This window comes from Mugil cephalus, chromosome 19 (assembly GCF_022458985.1).
Source record: "Mugil cephalus isolate CIBA_MC_2020 chromosome 19, CIBA_Mcephalus_1.1, whole genome shotgun sequence".
Taxonomy (NCBI): Eukaryota; Metazoa; Chordata; class Actinopteri; order Mugiliformes; family Mugilidae; genus Mugil; species Mugil cephalus.
Window position 1 is genome coordinate 6,014,453 of NC_061788.1, and position 18,259 is coordinate 6,032,711.

Sequence of the window (18,259 nt, forward strand, 5' to 3'; positions counted from 1 at the left end):
ACTTGACTCACGCTTGCGAGCTCATCAAAGACAACACTTTAAATTGAGCGCACGCTTTTTTTTTTCCTTTTTGCTTAAGATAAAGTCATTTAGATTCTAGTCCGTGTGTGTGTGTGTGTGTGTGTGTGTGTGTGTGTGTGTGTGTGTGTGTGTGTGTGTGTGTGCGCGCGCGGAGGCCCTCCTCGAATCCCCGCTTTCATCCGGATGCGCTGCGCCCCCAGAGGAGGCCTCGCGTCTCTCTCGTGGGTTCGAGGAGGTTTAAAGTGCCATCGATTTCTGCTTCCTCTCTGCACTCGGGCTGGAGACGAGCCCGGTCAGGGATTGGAGGTTTGATGTTTGAAGTGCAGGCTGGTGAGAGTTATGTTTCTCACTGTAGAAGGGTTTCTTTTTTTTCGCCTACGACTTGACAAATCCCTCATGCGCTTTTGAGAAGGAAGCTGTTCGCGGGCTACACCTGTCAAACTCGCGCGCTTTTCTCCTGAAGTTCTCGAGGTCGGGGACCGACCGAGGGGGATGCGGGAGGGAAATTGGAAACTGCATCTGGAACACAACCTTTTCCTCATTACCCACAATTCCACGGTAGGAAAAAGGGTAGCGAGTGACGTGACGGATGTGTTTGTGGACGAAGGTCACCCCACAACAAAACTGCGCAGGAGTCGAACCTCTGTCTGGCCAATATGATGTGAATAATTCATCAAGCAGTTCGAGATGTGACTGACACATCCTGAGACTAGAGTAAAAAAAAAAAAAAATAATGTAAAAATGTCTTACCCTGTCGCCCTTGATACCCATGTCTCCCTTGAAGCCGGGGAAACCATCTTCTCCCTTAAAAAGAAAACAAAGAGAGGTGTGTAATGAATGAGGCTGAAAACGTGTTCACATTCACAAAAAAAAAAAAAGACAAGCACACACACACATATATATTCACACAGTCGTGGCGAGATCTCTTGTTGCCATAGAAACTCTTGATGGCCTGTTTTTTTTTTTTTTTCTCTTTCGGGGCACCGGTGAAACTCAGGCGCGTTTTCAAAGCGCTTTAATTGAGATTTCCATTTGCAAGAAACCCGCCGCCCATTACCTGCTTTAATCACCGTTATGCGCCCGTTAGCGCTCGGGTGTAACACATACGAACGCTATCATTCCGCCGTGACTCTGAATTCTCCCTCTTACCTTTTCGCCCTTGGTTCCTTTCAGGCCGCGGACGCCGTCGGCTCCCTGTTGATGCAAGAAGAGACGGAAGTTACAGGCCAACAGGGGGCATATTGGACACGGGAGGGGGGCTGGAGCTGCCGGGCATTCGCCGTGACAGGAGGATATTTTACATTTTTTATTATTTTTTTTTTTCCTTAATGGATTCCCGAAAGTCATCTGGTCTGATGTAGAAGGCCGAGAGGACGCTTGCACCGGGGGAATCCTCACGTCTTCCCCGGGAGCAGCCAGGCTGCGGGGTCGAGCCGCTCGCGTTAGCCCCCACTCTCAACGAAAGCTTTAATGATCGGATCGGTCACACCCTCTCCCCGAGATTTATTTGGTGGGATTTCTTTTTGTCCCCCTGCTTTATCAGCCGCTAATGAGAGCGGGGCAGCGTGCCACGAGCCGACGGATCAGAGGAGATGACTTTTCCCATCTTAATGCGTCTTCAACGTTCTGTGCAGATTATTGAGTTCTTTACTGAACTGCAACAAAATGTTGAAAACAACACCACGCTAGTTGATTTAAAAGATAATTTCTTCACGGTTTAAAGTCAACTCACCTTCACACCACGGGGCCCGGGATAACCGATGGGTCCTTGGGGGCCAGCAGGGCCCTAGAGAGACAGATGTAGGATGAGTGGAGGGTAGCTAATGCTATCTACACGAACGCGGAAGATTTTAGGCAAAACGTCTTTGAGGGGCGAGGAGAGAAAAGAATCAGAGGAAATAAAAACTCACCATGTGTCCTTTATCTCCGGAAGGACCCTCCTTTCCAGGGTGACCCTGTGAATTATTAAGAGTAATATTATTGCACATCATCCCAGCCTAATTACCACCATAAATACTACAACACCCCCGCCCACCCGCCATAACTGAGGTATTAGGTTGTAAAACGACTGGAGGAGGAATCAAACTGTAAAATGATTATATATTTAAAAAAAAAAAGGCCTTTAAAGCTGAATCTCATTTGGGATTTTTATCCTTAATGCACAGCATTGTAGAGGCTCCATTAGCTGTTACTGGGCTTTAAAAGGGCGAGACGGCTGCTTTGGGACTTTACAATACGCCCGCCCGGTACACACAACACAACACAAAGGCCACGCGTATGGAACGCACACATTGATACCCAGTCACAAAAAAAAAAAAGACGTGACGGGAAATTGACTGCAATCCTGTGATACAAAGGAGCTCTCCGAACCCTCCAGATGGGTTCCTACGTGACGAGAGGACGGAAAGAGAGAGGGGAAAGAATGAGGGACAGGGGAGGAGGCACTGAGACCTGGGACATTATGGGGGGGGGGTTTGCCCAACACAAATGGAGGCAGAGTGTGTGAATGGGTGAAAGCTATCTCCGCTCTGAAAGGAAAAGCATTTTAGGAGCTGGGAGTATTGTATGCGGTGTTTTTTTTTTTTTTTTTTTTTTAAGTGATTTCTTTTAACACCGTCTCCCTTAGTCCTCTTCTAACCCCGCAGTTATTTCAATCTTAAAACTGTCCTCATCTCGCTCAGGTGCCACCTGCTGCCTTCAGAGAAACATCTGCCACCGGTGCAGCTGTTTTCTGCACAGAGATGTGAAAGAGAAGGTTTATATATATATATATATATAAATATATATGTCTGTGTGTGGGAGTGTTATTCCTCGGTTGCACAGCTGTGGTAATGTGTCGTAGGCTACATATGTTTGAGGTAAATAATTATCTCAATGTGTTTTGTGTTTTTTTTTTTTTTTCTTTTTCACAATTTGGTGCTTTGATAATAATCTTCCCCACAAACCAATTAGCAAATTAATTAATGCACTAAATATGCCTTCAAGAGCCGGAGGAGGAGGCAGAAAGGAAGAGAAGCTGTAACAGTTTGCACGTGTTTCTGTTGGATGTGTATATGTGCACAAACTCACCGGTGGGCCGTCAGCTCCTGGCATTCCTGGCAAGCCAGGCTTTCCAGTTGGGCCCTGGACGGATTAAAGACAAAAAAAAAAAAGAAAAAGAGGGTAAATATGGCCTCCAATAGTAAAAGAGCACGTGTGCAAGCAAAGGTTTCAATGGCAACGCGTAAAGAATATTTGAACCGATCATTATGTTTCACCAAGAGGGGGGTGAACCAGATTTCATGGTGATGCAACCGAATGTAAAACACATAAATGTCCACGTCGTCCAAAGACATGCTCGTTAGGTTGAATGTCGATTCTAAATTGGCTGTAGGTGTGAGTCTGTCCCTCTGTGTCGGCCCTGGAGACAGACTGGAGACAGCTACGACCCTCCAGAGGACACGAAAATGCATGAATGAACTACTTTCTGCTTCGCTCCACCACACGTCAGAGATAATATTATACATTTTTATACGTCGTGACATCTGTCCGAGCCTTTGATTTTCTAGCACATCCTTAAAAAAGAAAACACACCCCCTCCTACCTCCTAAATCAAGGGGATCCTGAGACATATGTGTAAGGGCTAAGGACAAATTGACACACTGGATTAAGATCTCAGAGGACATTTGCAATTATTCCGAATTCCTACAGGTCCCCAGGTAAAAGCAGTCCTGTGCGAACAGGGCTAACGGCGGCTAATGGAGAATCCTCAAATACGGCTACAGGACGTTCCTTGTTTCTCTCATTAGCTCTTAGCTTATCTAAATTTCCCCTTAGTTTCATCAAAACATGTAAATTCTCCACATTCGGAGGCCGTGTCGTCTTAATGTCAAAGGTTAACTGATGCACTGACTTCCTCCTGAGATAGTTGAGCCAATATTATCAACTACATAAACCAGGGTTTATTCTTTATTCCGTTCTGCTACGCTTCGTTCCCGTCAGAATCAGGCGGGAGGAGACGAATATCTTCTGCAGGTAAATGCGATTTATCTCAAATTGGATTAAACTGTATCAGGATTAAAATCTGCGCGTGCTGTCTAGTAGGCAATATTTGGTCCCGCGCGTCGGGGGAGGCCTTTGCATAACAGCGCAATGAGCATTTGCAAGTGAATGAGATAGCGGCTCGGCTTTGTGCTCATGCAAATGAACCCAGGCCGCCGCTTCCCTTCAATCTCCCGGATTCTCGCTTCGCGTGTGTTCACGTTTTATCGGGTTGCAGGGATTTCCGAATCGCGTGATGCGTTACCTTCTCTCCTGGTGGTCCGATGGCTCCTTGGGGCCCTGGGAGTCCCTGCGGAGGGGATTCAGAGATGCTCAGAACATTTTTATATGATGAATGAGAGGGGAAAAAAATGGACGTTGGGTAAGTTTGAACCTCGACTCACCTGGGCACCTGGGTTGCCTTGCTGACCGGGAGGTCCTGGTTCTCCTTGAGGTCCCTAAAGAAATTTGAGGAACCTCAATATAAATACTTCATGTTTATATTTATATTGTTTGTTAAGGGTTGAAACCTGACCTGGCTGAGTAGATGTAAATTAAAAGATTCTTACACCAAATCAGACTGTGATTTTTGGACAATATCTCGTCTCACACATACACATCCTCACATCTACTTCCCTAATGAAAGAAACCGCTGAGCCGCAAACAGAAAACACCTCCCCTCCGAGATAACTGGCAATCAATTACGTTGCCTCAGTCTGGGAGCTTCTGGGAAAGCGGTTCATCCTCCATCTCTACCTCGTTGGATCATTCCCAACAGAACAAGACAAGCCGCTCCAGTTAGAAATTGTCTTCTCCTCGTAGTGGAGGCCGGCGGTTTACCGGAAAAATCGAGCTGGGAAAACGTACAAATTGCTCTAATAGATCTAAGCGGACCATTCTTCATTGTGTCCTCTGATTGCAGAGTTGTGCGAGTTTGAGGCTGTATTTTAACCCTAAAAGGGTACGTTTTTTAGGGTGTTTCTATCTGTTTCTGGCATAATTCTCGACTCACGATGTTTCCTTTGGGTCCAGGGTGGCCGTCCATTCCAGTAACGCCCTATAGGAGATGAGACGAACACAACAATTAGCACAAATAACAGGAAGTTTGCTGAAAAAGTCGAATTGTAAGTGAATTGTAAATCAGGAGGCTGTTCCCATCTGTTACATAGAATTCTTAGCTGAGGAGAAATGTGTAGTCTCATGTGCACTGTGTGATTTAACGTGTTTGAGATTTCTACGTCCTGGACTGGGATGGGACATCAGTGTTATTTATCTGGCGCTGCGCGTGTTAAAATAAAACGGCTGGAACGATACCAGCGTTAGGTTTAAGCTTGTCTCAAACACTGAAGACGAACTCAGCGACACGCGCTACTTCAATACTTCTATTCAGATTTATTGAGTCTAGCGGTTCCCTGTGGCTGTTGCTTGCAGTGTCGTCGCCAGTGAGAAGGAAAAAAAAAAAAAACTGATTGTGCTCTCTTAACAGTAAATATACGGTGGATGTGAAAAAAAACGAGAGGGGACTCACAGGTGGTCCGGGAGGTCCCTGAGGTCCTTTTGGTCCCAGCAAACCACGGGGCCCCTAGAAGGAAAAAAAAAGAAGAAGAAGAAGAAGAAGGGAAATGAGATTTAGAGTGATATCACGTCAGTGAAAGAAAGGATGAATTATTAAACAAGCTCGGCTAAATCGAGTTTCAAAATCACACTTCTGGATATAACCTCACTTCCCAAATGTCCTTGAGGACACAGCACAGAGTCGAACCCGGGAGGAAAAACCTCTTCTTTTTTACCTTCACTACACTTTCATTCCCCACAGCTGTCAAACAGAGCTGTGACTTTTTAAGTGCTGTGCCTCTCATACACAGTTACCTAACTGTACTGCACGCATTGTCCTGGCAATTCAAACCAACGCAGCACACCCTGGTGGACAAATTAAATCATAACAGGAGGCGTCGAGGGCTTTCTGACTTCCCTCCCCGTCTCCTTCCCCTCCTCTGTGGGGAATATCCTGCCTGAGAGTGGGAGGCTATTATAACAAGCTTGATGTGAGCTGCCTGCTCTCCTCTCTCGCACGGACGAGGCCTGACCAACGTGCGAACTCTCAGTCAACACGGGCCGCGAAGGCGGGAGCCCGCGAGATGATGTACGATAACGTCCGGGTGCGTGATTGTTGGCTAACACAATAAGACGGTGACAGCGGGCCCCGAGCTCCCGGCTCTGTGATGCAATCTCCCCCCGTGTAAGGCTGAACGGTAATACGTGCGATCACTCACTGGTTCACCAGGAAGTCCCCTGGGTCCGATCTCTCCATCATCTCCCTGGGAAAGAGACAGAACGGGTCAGGCCGTGGAACAGACAGTGAATGATAATGGAGGAGGAGGCGAGGACGTGCATGCGCGCGCGCGTGCTGTTAAGGAGATTGAGAGATAACGTGAAGGTACAAAGGGAAAGCAGAGGAAAGAGGGATCAGGTTGCATCAGCTGTGGGTAATGAGAAAGGAGTGCGGGATTAGAAGCCTCAGATAAAGGTGTGCAGAAATAAAAAGGAATAATAAAGGAGAGAGAGGCAGGGAAGCTGGGCGTGGAATTAAGATGGTGACGAAAAAGGTGAATATGACAGAGGGAAGAGCTCTGCGGCAGCATAACAAGCGGGAAAAATCACATCTATAATTCTTAAGCCGCCGTAACGCAAGCAGAGCGGCAGGTTTCTCACCCTCTCTCCATCCTCTCCAGGAGAGCCAGGAGGTCCAGATGGCCCGGGTTCACCCTATGACGACAGACATTACTGTGATTAACAGCGGTTCACACAGAAATCACAGTCGTGGGATCATAAAGCTGCTTACTCTGTGGCCCTTTTCACCAGGAAGTCCAGCCAGACCGTCGAATCCTCTGTCTCCCTGAAGAAGAACATAAAAAGTTCAGCGCCTCCTTGCGCAGCCATGGAAATTTGAAACAGGCGCGACGAAAATATTGGTCATCGTGAATGCAGAAGACATGATACCTTGGGTCCGGTCTGGCCCGGCATGCCCCTGGCACCGTCGGCTCCGGCCCGGCCCTTTAAGAACAACAAACCAACTGTTAGGCAACGCGTCCAAGCGGAGGCACCAGAGGATCGCTGAGATTATACCACGAGGAGCAGACTGGAACGCTCTCTTCCTTCACAAACACATGTGTACAAGCTATTTAGTTGAGTTTAGTCACGGTGTCTGCTGCCGACTACTCACCCTCCTGCCAGGCTTTCCGGACGGTCCTGGGGATCCCAAAGGTCCACGCGGTCCCTAAAACAAAAAACACAGAGTTTCTTTACTTTTTTTCAATCTTTGGCGATACAGTCTTGGAGAAAAGCTGCATACGGCTCTGCTGATTTAGTAGCACGACTACAAATGCTTAACAGAGTTAATTAGTAGGTCAGAAATAGAGTTTTGATATATGGTACCTGAGGTCCCGACTCTCCAGACTCTCCTTTCAAACCCGGTACACCAGGAGGACCCTAGAAAGAAAGGACTTTATATTAACCTTGATCCAGTTACATATATATATATGAATCTTGTCAAGTAGTTTTGAAATACGTACCAGCGGTCCAGGTCTGCCAGTCAAACCCATTGGGCCTGTCGGACCGCGCATGGCCAGCTGAACACAGGAGGGACAGTGTTAGAAATTAAATAAAAGAAGGATAAAAGTAAAGACGGAAAAAGAGGACAGAAAGTCAGGTTGGATTTAGGATCTATTGCATCATGGAGTTTAGGCCGTGATGTTGCGGTGCTCTGCTATATGAACTAAACACGGTTGCAAGCAACCGACAGGGACGCAGACAAAATAAACAGACGTATGCAAAGAGAACAGAGGAAAATGCAAGAATTGACAAAAAATTAAAACATAACATAATGTATGATAGTCAGTGCTGCAGGTAAGCTGAGGTCTTGGACATTTACCCTAGCCTGCTGCATGATGGCTTGCATCTGGGCCTCCTGTGCTGACACAGCAGGTCCCTTTTGCCCGGAGTCACCTCCAGCGCTGAATCTGAACTATAGAGGGAAAATGACACATTGGTGAAATAAATAAATAAATAACACAAAAGTGAAAACCGAGAGAAACTAACAATTGCAAAATATTGACATGCAGCAAAGAGATAAATATTTTAGACTATAAATTCACATCTATTCCAAACTGAATCTTCAGTATTTCTCTAAGTCAAGTGTTTGTATTTCTAATACTGATGCTGAACCGAGCATCGGCCAACAACTGTCACAACCAAGAGTAGCTGTTCGCCTTCCAATTCTACCGCCATCTGGTGGCCATAAGCTAGCATTACACCGCAGGTGAAAAAGCCAGACGTCTGGACGCACACAGCAACAGAGCGGTGATATACTGTGCATGACTTCCAAATCGCTGTTACCAGGAGGCAAAACACAAACACTTGATTCAGAACACCGGGGCCTTGTCAGATCCACTGTATCTCATTGGCTATAAACTATCACCGCACACCCTTTCTGCACAAACTCTAAACTCCTAATTTTATGCTGAGTTAGACGAACCCTGAACAAAATGTTCTGCCGCATTACACTGCTGATTAACAAGGAACAGAGATGGGGAAAAAGTGGACGGGAACAACGAGCAGGCTGTCCACGGAAAACTAAAGAGAAGATGTTTCATAACCAGCGTCAGGGTTTGCCACCTAACCCCGTCACGCTGATTCCACAATTTCAAAAAGATGAGCCAGAAAGTCCTTTGGCAAAACAAGGGCGAAACAACAATGCATGTTCCTCATTAGGCTCGGAGCTCAAGCGTCAGATTTTGAGTGGATTTCCGCCAGTGGATACACCAGGACAACTTGAGTTACTGTCCCAACGGAGCTTGCCACATGGCGCGGCCAGACAGCTCTTGCGGACCCCTGAAACCGCAACTTCACATCTGTACAACGAATCAGGTCCAACGGCAGTGGCATAAGACGTCTTCCAAACGCAGCGAAAAAAGAAAAGTAACGGGAGGTAGACGTCCTCGCAAGTCGCCGGGACGGCTGCGTTGCTGCCGCGGCCGAGTCACTGGACGCAGCTGAAGCTACAGAAATAAGCCACTGCGTTGCTTTGCTTCCTGTTTGAAGCCAGACGACTTCCTGGAAAGGTATTTGATAGCTTAGATTTTGGCTAGGACGCGCGGAATAAGTTGAAAATATGCAGAAATTCCTGCGAAATGTGCATCTGAGATGGTGGAGGTAGTAGGACAAGGGAGAGGGGGAGCGGCGCAGGTGACACGGACATTACTTAGCGCGCCACAAGGGGATGCTAAAGCGCAGGTTTACGTCACGAAATATTGGTCGGGGATAGGCCAATTGAAAATTGTTTCAGGAAATCCACTTCATTCCAGTACACAGTGTTAAACACCCGTCAGGATTATTGATTAAACAGAGAAAGATGCATCGCACTTGGCATTAAGAAAAGCTAAACAGGAACACAAAAAAAAATGTCTAAAAACATGAAAAAGAACCCTTAACCGTTTTGATTCCTCATTTCCTAACAATTTACTTACAGGCAGCATCAGGACAGTTCCAGGGGGTCCTGGCAGACCATCAGCACCAGGAAGACCAGGACGACCGGGAGGACCCTTAAAAAAAATAAATAAATGATACACAGATGAGCACAAACACACACACATTAATGTGTTAATATGTCTGATGCATTTCTAGAGCTCTGAAAATGTGCAAACGCGTGGGACACTTTAAAGTTTCTACTCACCCTCTCTCCTGAATCTCCAGGACTGCCTGGTGGGCCAGAAGCACCTGGGGGTCCAGGGAGACCCTATTTTAAACAGAAGAACTTATTTGACTCCCATGTAAACACACTACAAAGCAAATGCCGCGCCTTCATCTTCCTCAAGTGGCCGCACATAAGCGAAAGGAATGTATGCAGTCATATGGGACAGCTTGCGGAGTTGTAAATCCTTTTGTGAGGCGAACGTTATTTGTTTACGCCTGTGGCTCAGCGCTGGAGTCCTCAGTGGAGGACTACATGTGCAGGGTGTCATGACAAACTCTGAGCAAGTCTGTATCTCTTCAGTGGCACTGTTACTCTTTGTGCATTTGGAAAATTAGGATGGCATTAAAGCAACTATAGATGGGGGGAAAAAAAGACGGATGACAAAAGTCTTTATAATCTTTTCTTAAAATCTAGTAAAATGACAAAGAGATAAAACTGGAGACAAATTGACTTACTGTTGGACCTTCAGGCCCGGGAGGACCCTCCACCAACATCCCCTGAAACACACAGAAACAAAATCATCAACGCAACGTCACAATGTGACACGCACATCAATTAACAGTCAGGGCTGGTTAGAAAAAAAAGAAAAAGAAAAAAGTTAAATATGCATGAAAACGTGTCCCGACACACCTGCCTATCTGGCTTCCATCTTTGCTAACTTAATGTACATTCCTGTCTGTCATTGCAGGTATGTTCGCAATTAATCCAAGGAGGAGAACAGGAGGGGACGGGAATGGCTGCAAACAAAGGCGAAGACACCCCGAGGTGGTCCTCTAACTTGGACAAGGCCAAAGGAAGCACTAATCAGATCATAGGGACAGCTCCTTTTCTAACTTTGTCACAGGAGCGTGCAACGTGTCATCATGTTTATACTCTTAATGTACATGCATTAGCAGCACGCCGGCTTACGGTTTGTTCCAAAGCATCAAACGTGCAAAACTAATTTGACCCCAATTTTTGGACATTTTCGCTGTGGAATGACTTCATTTGATCTGTGACGCTGAGATGAAATGAGGTTTGTAGAGCACTGTGTTTATGTGCTGGATCTTTGCAAAAAAAAAAAAAAAGCATGCACATTCGAGGTTTTCTGATCCCTGCTCTCGCTGGGTGGCTGACGCTTCCTCAAACCGGTTGGGAATGCGCACCCCGATCGTGCTTACACAAAGGGTCGTTCGAGGAAGTTGACTCACTAACACGCCGCGCTTTCTGCTCTCATGTGTAAACACGAAGACACTCAGTCACAGAGGCATGTATACTTAGTGGAGCTCAGTGACATTTGTTTGAAGTGAAACAGCTGTAGTTGTATTAGAGATGTAAATTCCTTCTGTGCCCGATATACACCTTGGCGAACACGCTGAGGAGTCACGCAGAGTCATCCTCATTTTTTTTTTTTTTTTTAACAACGCATTCATGATCATTTGAATCAGGATTGGTTGCGTTCCAGCTGTTTGTGATTATTCAAAGCATCGTTTTTTTGGCAAGTCCTTCTCTTCTTGATGCCTTTTGTGCTCCTTTCCTCGCTCCGTCTCCCTCCGTGTTTACACGCTACCCGCGCTCTGTTTGGAGATTATTGACAATCCCTACATGGACGTTCTCCAAATGTTTATGCTGTCGTCCTGACCAACAGCCAGGAGCGAGGATGCTACGGGAAAGGTCTGGTGGGCCCCAATGACCGTGGTTGGCTGTATTATTTTTAGATTAATCAAAACTATGTAGCCACATGTGCACACGCGCGGCCTACATCTGCTGCCCAAGTATGTTGTTAAAAACGAGACACTCACAGGCTCAATGACAGCAGGCTCTCCCTTCTGTCCTTTCTCACCACGAGCTCCGTCGACCTACAAACCAAGCACACAGACACAAAGAAAGTCAGCTCCCTCCTCTTTGTCACACTTCTCATGGTGCTCTATATCATATCTTTTTTTTTTATTATTATTATTTTTCACCTGGCCATAATATTCGTCGGTCTCGGCGGGCAGCACTTTGCCCCCATTGTCGGAGTAGTCCAGGTCTGTGTAGGCGTCGTAGCCGTCCAAGTCGCCGTAGTCGGTGATGGACTCCTCCTTGAACCCATCCAGATCCTTGTAGTCGTCCTCGCCGCCCAAGCCAAGGTCCGTCCCAGTGGCAATGGACCCGCCGCCTCCGGCGCCGGCGCTAGCAGACCCGCCCCTAGAGGTGGAAGATCCTCCCGCGGAGACGGAACCTCCGCCAACGGACACAGAACCACCTCCAGCGGAGACAGAACCACCTCCAGCGGAGGCAGAACTACCTCCAGCGGAGACAGAACCTCCACCAACGGAGACGGAACCGCCTCCGACCGATACGGAACTGCCTCCTCCACCGGCAGACCCGCCCCCGAGGGTGATGGTAGAGCTGCTGCTGCTGCCGCCGCCTCCACCAGTGGTGTAGTCCACCCCGTAATCGTATGCGTCAGAGTAGTCATCATAGGTAGTTCCTGCCTATGGAAGCAAAGGTATACAGTAGTTACTAGGAGGCAATACTGACCTTACACTTGTGGACATTCATGTGGAACATTAAGGCTCTCCATTTTCATCCAAAGTTGGGTGATGTGTCTGTCTTTAGCAATATATTCTTGTTCCTCATGGGATATCCCAAGGAATTCCAATTCCAAATGAGATGTAATATCTTTCCGGCGAACCCTGGGTCTACCCTAGCGTCCTATCGCAATTAACTGATTGTATATCTGTACAAAAAAGTCTAAATTCTTTAAAAATTGGTTTCCTTAAAAGTCATGTTTGGCTCAACCTACAACCCCTTAACCCCCATTATACCGGATAATTGACCAATGATCATCAAAACAAGTAATTGTAGCAATACCGACACGTTATAGTAGCAAAAGAAGTGTGCAGAGCGTGTAAAAGACCCCTCGGTTCATCAATACATCCATTAAATTTAGAGTTCAGATAAAAAAAAAACAGTTAACTGAGGTGATTAATGTCAACCTACTGATGTTTTATTGCTGGTGATCGTTATGGACGTTCCTCCACCGCTGGTGATGACCTTCCTTTCGATTACGGACCCGGTACCTAAGTCAACCATCCCACCTGCTCCCAGGTCCAGCTCGCCCCCGGTGCCAATGCTGACGGTGACGCGTTGGGAGTCGCCGCCGTCGGGCGCAGCCGTGGCCTCGTCGTAGTAGCTGTCGTAGGTGTCGTAGCCGTTGTAGCTGTCGTAAGGGCTGTTCTCGTCTCCGTAGGCGTCTCCTCCTCCCGTGGCTGCAGCGCCTGCCGAAGAGCTGCTGGAGGATGAGCTGGAGGACGAGCTGGTGGAGACGGAGGTCAGGACTTTGCCGCCGGCGCCCGCATCCTCGAATGTAGTTATCGCATCGGCTCCATCTGTGACCTGCGCAGAAGACGTTGCTGTTGATAGCTCTGCGGCATGTGTTAGTATGTTTGGTGGGGGGGCGGGTCCATTTAGAGCATTTGGCAGCCTACCGTCACTTCCTTGGTTGTGTCGTCAGTATCGGGAGATAACTCGTAAGGCTTGCCATCCACATCGTCATAGTAAGGGTATTCGTAATAGTAGTTCTTGTCCAGCTGAAAGAGCATGAGAGAAACAATAAGGATCAACTATTAACAACTTTCAAATATGATCCACTGCTCTGCTGCCTCTGGCTGGCTGACGTATGTGTGACAGGCTGGCCATCGATCAGAAGCACTCAGGAATGCTTTGTACTGGTGGAAGCCTCATGGTTCGTCTCCCTGTTGTGACTTGCTATAAATGAATGTAGCATTTCATCCATCTTCACGGAAAAAAAAAAACACATCATGTTTTTGTGTATCTTGCAGGCGAAGCAGCAGGTCAAGAGGAGGAGCTTCTTGCTCATCTTCTAGTTTATTGGCATTTGGTGCAGAAAAACAGCACAGTGCAGGGACGCAGGCTTAGGCAGGCACCACATCATCCGCGCATGTTATTAACTAACTGCACAGCCTGATAACGGCGTTCTTCCCAGTCAGCACTTTCCTCTGGCAGATTGCAGTTCTCCAGAATAAGCCAAGAAGGCCTTTTTCAGCACAACTGAGATCTGATTTGAGTATTAGGGGCAATTATGGATTAAAGGGAAATGCTGGTTTCTACTATTATTTAACAGGTCACTGTACCTACGTGCACTCGAGAGCTGGTTTACAAGTAAACTGTAAGAATAATGAAAAAGTAATGTTCCTCACATCATCTGTGTTGGGGTCCTGGTTCTGCGGCTGGTCGGGCATGGGCACTTCACAATCGGCGCTGTAGTGCTCACAGTAGTCATAGGCAGCACGATGGTCTGCTACAATCATTAGCTGCTGGATGTCTCCCTGAAAGAAAAAAAAAAAACAAAACATGAAGAAACAGGAAGCGGTGAGATTCTCTGGACACGGGGAAAGAAAAAAATCTTGCATGCAAATAAACGAGCAAAACAACTGTCGGCCACAGAGGTGGCGGTCTGATGCTGTAATACGCAGGGGTAAAAAAAAAAAAAGTCTACATGTGCACATGTGGTAGTGCTGCAGAACAGGCAAGCCGTGAAAGTAGGTCAGGCCAGCGGGAATCTAAGGGTGACTAAATGATGAGGAACTTTGTCCGGGGTCCAAGAGTTCCGTTTTGCATCAGAGTTGAGCACCAGATTGCGAGACGCGATACACAAACCATGCAGCAACACAAACACACACACACACACAGCCTTTAATAAGATTAATGGTTCTGAGCAGAACATGGAAGCCCGGCACCGATCTGCATGAGACATGAGTGATTTTTGCCTTTGAGCTGACTGTGGAAGACGAATGGTTTGAATGTGCAACACGGGGGAACAGGAACAGACCTGCACCGCTGAACTAAAGACGTGTATGTATGTATGTATATATGCCGAGTCAGGGGTGAGGGGGCTGGATCAGTAGCCGGTGAGGAAAAAAAAAAAAAAATGAGAGAAAGGTGAGAAAGCTCACAAAAGAGACAGAACAGAGGAGATTGATAGAAAAAGAGCAAGAGAGAACAAGAGAGGAACGGCAAAGGCTCAGAAGGATCCCCAGGCTACATAGGGAGCTGGGTGTGTTTGCCACATGTTTCTGAAAAGAATGCACATGGCACCAGAACGGCGTCTTGCATCTATCCAAGCATGTCCCGATTACACATCCAAACCCGGTGATGTCATTCCACATCCATCACGCACACAGTGTCAACATGGCTGAAGCGAATATATATTTTCACGGGGGGTGGGCGGGGGGCAGGAGGATCGCGGAGCGACGCAACTGTGGGAAAGGACCCGCCACGGAGGGCGAAGTGTTTTTAATTAAGTCCAACTGCCAAAAGCCTGAAATCCCTCAACATGTCTTTCTAGCTTAAATCCTCCTCGGATGGCTCTCTCTTTTTTTTTTTTTTTTTCTGACAAACAGAAATGGATTGCGTTTGTGGTTTACCCAGTGACTGTTCGCCGAGGAGCATCAATCCCGCTGCTACACTCCAACATGCAACACAGCTCTTGCAAAACTACTTCACAAGATGATGTTTCCTGCTGCGTCCCCCGGTTTATGTGGGGTTTTACGGCGGACGCGGGGAAAACAAACCTCGAAACAGAAGGGACGGACGCCGTGGCCCTTACACAGCAAACTACCAGCTAAGAAGCTCCCGGGAAACTTTCCTAAACGTCCACCTCTGAGCTGTTTGTTTAAATCTGCGAGGAGTCGCTATCAGTTTGACGAGCCCCCCCACCCCCTCCCTCCTTCAGGCAAAATACCTTGTGTCACAGCTGCGGCGAGAGGGGACGATGGGAATTCAGTGTTTGAAATGAGGTCACACTCAATAAGAAATAAGCCCCCCCCCCCACCCCCCCAGCACAACAAAACAGCCCCGCCGTCTGAAGCATACTGCAAACTGCTCTCCTATTCACATGCCATTCTTGCGCCTTTATTCTTCCGCATCTCTCTTTTTCCCCATCTCCCAGAGCAGCCGGAGGAATGTCAGGGTACATTATGACCGCGAGCGGTGCGATGCTAACTTGGGCCAAGATGGGATAATTAATGGCACACCTAGGCCCTAATGAGAACATCCTCGCAGCACGTACAGAGCCTCGCGGTGGAATGTGTTTAGCGGCGTGTGACATGTACACAGAGGAAGAAACAGGCGTGGGTATACGAAGGGCGTTGGCTACAACCTGATGATGCTAAGCCTCTGATTGAAGGTATGTGAAGAAGAAGAAGAAGAAGAAGAAGAAGAAGAAGCAGAAGAAGAAGAAGCAGAAGAAGCAGAAGAACAAGAAGCAGAAGAAGCAGAGGCGCAATCAGTTCCAGCTAAGCCGAATTTTGATCCTGTGTTAAGAATTCTGCTCTATAAAAAGGCAAGCCAGAAACTGAGCACAGCCCAAAACCAGCTACAGATGGGTACCCGGAGAATAGTTAGAAACAAACACTTCACACACTTCTTTTTCACTCTGAGGGCCAATCTGCAAACTTAAAACTACACTTATGGAACAACGTCCGTGCGCCTGGTCAAACGCCGGAGCTATCTTTCCCATAATTAACGCCTCCATGCCTGGGGAGGGCTGACATCTATCAACCTCCGTGTCAAGTTTGCAGCGCAGACTTTCTTTGTGTTGTGAAATATGGATTTGAGATAACCGTGATGAATTATTTAAAGATTTTTTTTTTTTTTTTACAGGCTTTCACAGGCTGCACCCATTTGTGCAACTTGTCATTTCTCATTGCGATTTCATACAAAATATTTTCAGATATGAAAATATCCAGTCTTCTTTCTGACTGTGACTGTGATCGCATACACCGATTGGGCATAACATTATGACCACGTTCGTGATACTCTGTCTCCCTTGTGCCTCCAAAACAGCTGCGACTCATCAGGGAATGGACATGGGCCTTCTGAGGGCGTCCTGTGGCGTCTGGAAACAGGATGTCGGGCCCAATGGGTTGAGGGGAGGAGACTCTGTGGATCATCTCAAAGATACTTGATCAGTTTGGGGTCTAGTGAGTTTTTTAGTCGTTCCTAAAGCATGTGCATGTGTCGCTATGTTGCGGGGGTGGTCTGGGTGGGTGCTACATGTCTAAGTAACATCCATGCAAATGCCAGGTGTAGAAGATTCCCACCAAGATGGTCAATGTTACTCACTTCTCCTGTCATAATGTTGCGGCTGATTGGTGCATATGCTACAGGCAAATACGGGCAAATACGATCACAATAATCTAATCCAGGACATAAAATTGCAAATACGACCTGAGCGCCTTCACAATAACACCACACTCCAAGACCTGATCCGTCGTAAGAGCCACTAAAGCCGGTTTTAATTTCCCTTCTTTGTGTCAGAGCTGCACTTTTCACCACACGTCACTCAACGAAACTGCGGGGCCCAATGTTATATAAGCCGCTGCTTTACAGATGTAGCGGAGCGGTAAATATTCCTATGCTGTATCCCGGCTGAATGCTAAGTTTCTCATTTCGTATTCCGGCGCTGAATCAACATGAGAGATTTACTCTATTGCTGTCAACGGAAAAAAGGGGGGTGGGGGGGTTCATCGGCCAATGTATATGCAGAGTCAGGGATTCCACGCGTGCTGCAATAAAGCTGACTGCTTAACGCCACAAAAACAGGAAATGATACCTTGTGCGAAATTCCCGTCGGCGGGGAGCTCAGGCGTGATCGAAACACGGCAAATATGAGATGAATAATGTACGGCTTCACATGTGAACGCGGGCGCGCCACACCCACGCCCCAGCGCAGGACACAGAGCGGTGACAAACCTTGGAATTATAGCATCACACCCAAAATCTCTGAGGGAGCCGCAGAACGCATGTAATCAGCCTCCCCTGTTAGAGAAGGGACGGTGACATTTTTCACTCTTGAGCATCATGTGGCACATCAGAGTGGTGCTTAAGGCAGAATTTTCAGACAATAACAGGGCTGCCGCTGTCAGCGTCTCCCCGGACTCGGCTGAAATATGACTCTGCTCCCGGCCAACGCTCCCCTCGCGCTGCGCTCTGGTGGAAAAGCCATCGCCTGTGGCTGTGAGCGACGGCCAACCCCCGGCTGACACGCTTCATTATTCGAGATAGTCACAGAAAACACGTGCGCGCGAAGTCCGCAGGTGAGCGCGGGACTCTGACCCCGAGATGAGGCCGTGGAAGCGGAGCGGAGTCAGTGGCTCTTTTGTTCCTGCATGTCACACACACCGTCCCGCGGGGCTCCCGCTCCTCGGCCTCACCCCGTTTCACTCCCACACTGGAGTCCCTGCCGGAATTTTCTGGATGCGTCCAGACGGGGGCAGGAGAGGGCTCCTGGCGAGTGCCGAACCAAACATCTGCCTTCGCCTGAATCTGACCCACAATCATGCAGGTTGGACCGAGTTCATCTGTGAATCATGGCGAGAAAAAGTGTGGCAAATGATGGCAGTATTGAATCATCACGAGACAATGGAGGGGGCTGAGTGGGGTAGATAACCAAACGAGGGGCTAAAAGCTGAGGTC

At 47.6% G+C, this 18,259-nt stretch overlaps 1 protein-coding gene across 2 annotated transcripts in view; it reads right to left on the minus strand.

Moving 5' to 3' along the window:
- col5a1 (procollagen, type V, alpha 1) overlaps positions 1-18,259 on the minus strand; it is a 67,410-nt gene that overhangs the window by 21,118 nt on the left and 28,033 nt on the right. For both annotated transcript variants that reach the window (XM_047570111.1, XM_047570110.1), the window contains exons 5-29: positions 13,981-14,109; positions 13,249-13,350; positions 12,761-13,156; positions 11,740-12,252; positions 11,575-11,631; positions 10,249-10,290; positions 9,773-9,835; positions 9,567-9,641; positions 7,973-8,065; positions 7,614-7,670; positions 7,477-7,530; positions 7,265-7,318; positions 7,042-7,095; positions 6,884-6,937; positions 6,754-6,807; positions 6,315-6,359; positions 5,570-5,623; positions 5,054-5,098; positions 4,446-4,499; positions 4,307-4,351; positions 3,091-3,144; positions 1,932-1,976; positions 1,754-1,807; positions 1,171-1,215; positions 772-825 (exon numbers count right to left, since the gene is read on the minus strand). In XM_047570111.1, the coding sequence (XP_047426067.1) occupies positions 772-825; positions 1,171-1,215; positions 1,754-1,807; positions 1,932-1,976; positions 3,091-3,144; positions 4,307-4,351; positions 4,446-4,499; positions 5,054-5,098; positions 5,570-5,623; positions 6,315-6,359; positions 6,754-6,807; positions 6,884-6,937; positions 7,042-7,095; positions 7,265-7,318; positions 7,477-7,530; positions 7,614-7,670; positions 7,973-8,065; positions 9,567-9,641; positions 9,773-9,835; positions 10,249-10,290; positions 11,575-11,631; positions 11,740-12,252; positions 12,761-13,156; positions 13,249-13,350; positions 13,981-14,109 (2,292 nt within the window). The remainder of the gene's footprint in view (positions 1-771; positions 826-1,170; positions 1,216-1,753; positions 1,808-1,931; positions 1,977-3,090; positions 3,145-4,306; positions 4,352-4,445; positions 4,500-5,053; positions 5,099-5,569; positions 5,624-6,314; positions 6,360-6,753; positions 6,808-6,883; positions 6,938-7,041; positions 7,096-7,264; positions 7,319-7,476; positions 7,531-7,613; positions 7,671-7,972; positions 8,066-9,566; positions 9,642-9,772; positions 9,836-10,248; positions 10,291-11,574; positions 11,632-11,739; positions 12,253-12,760; positions 13,157-13,248; positions 13,351-13,980; positions 14,110-18,259) is intronic.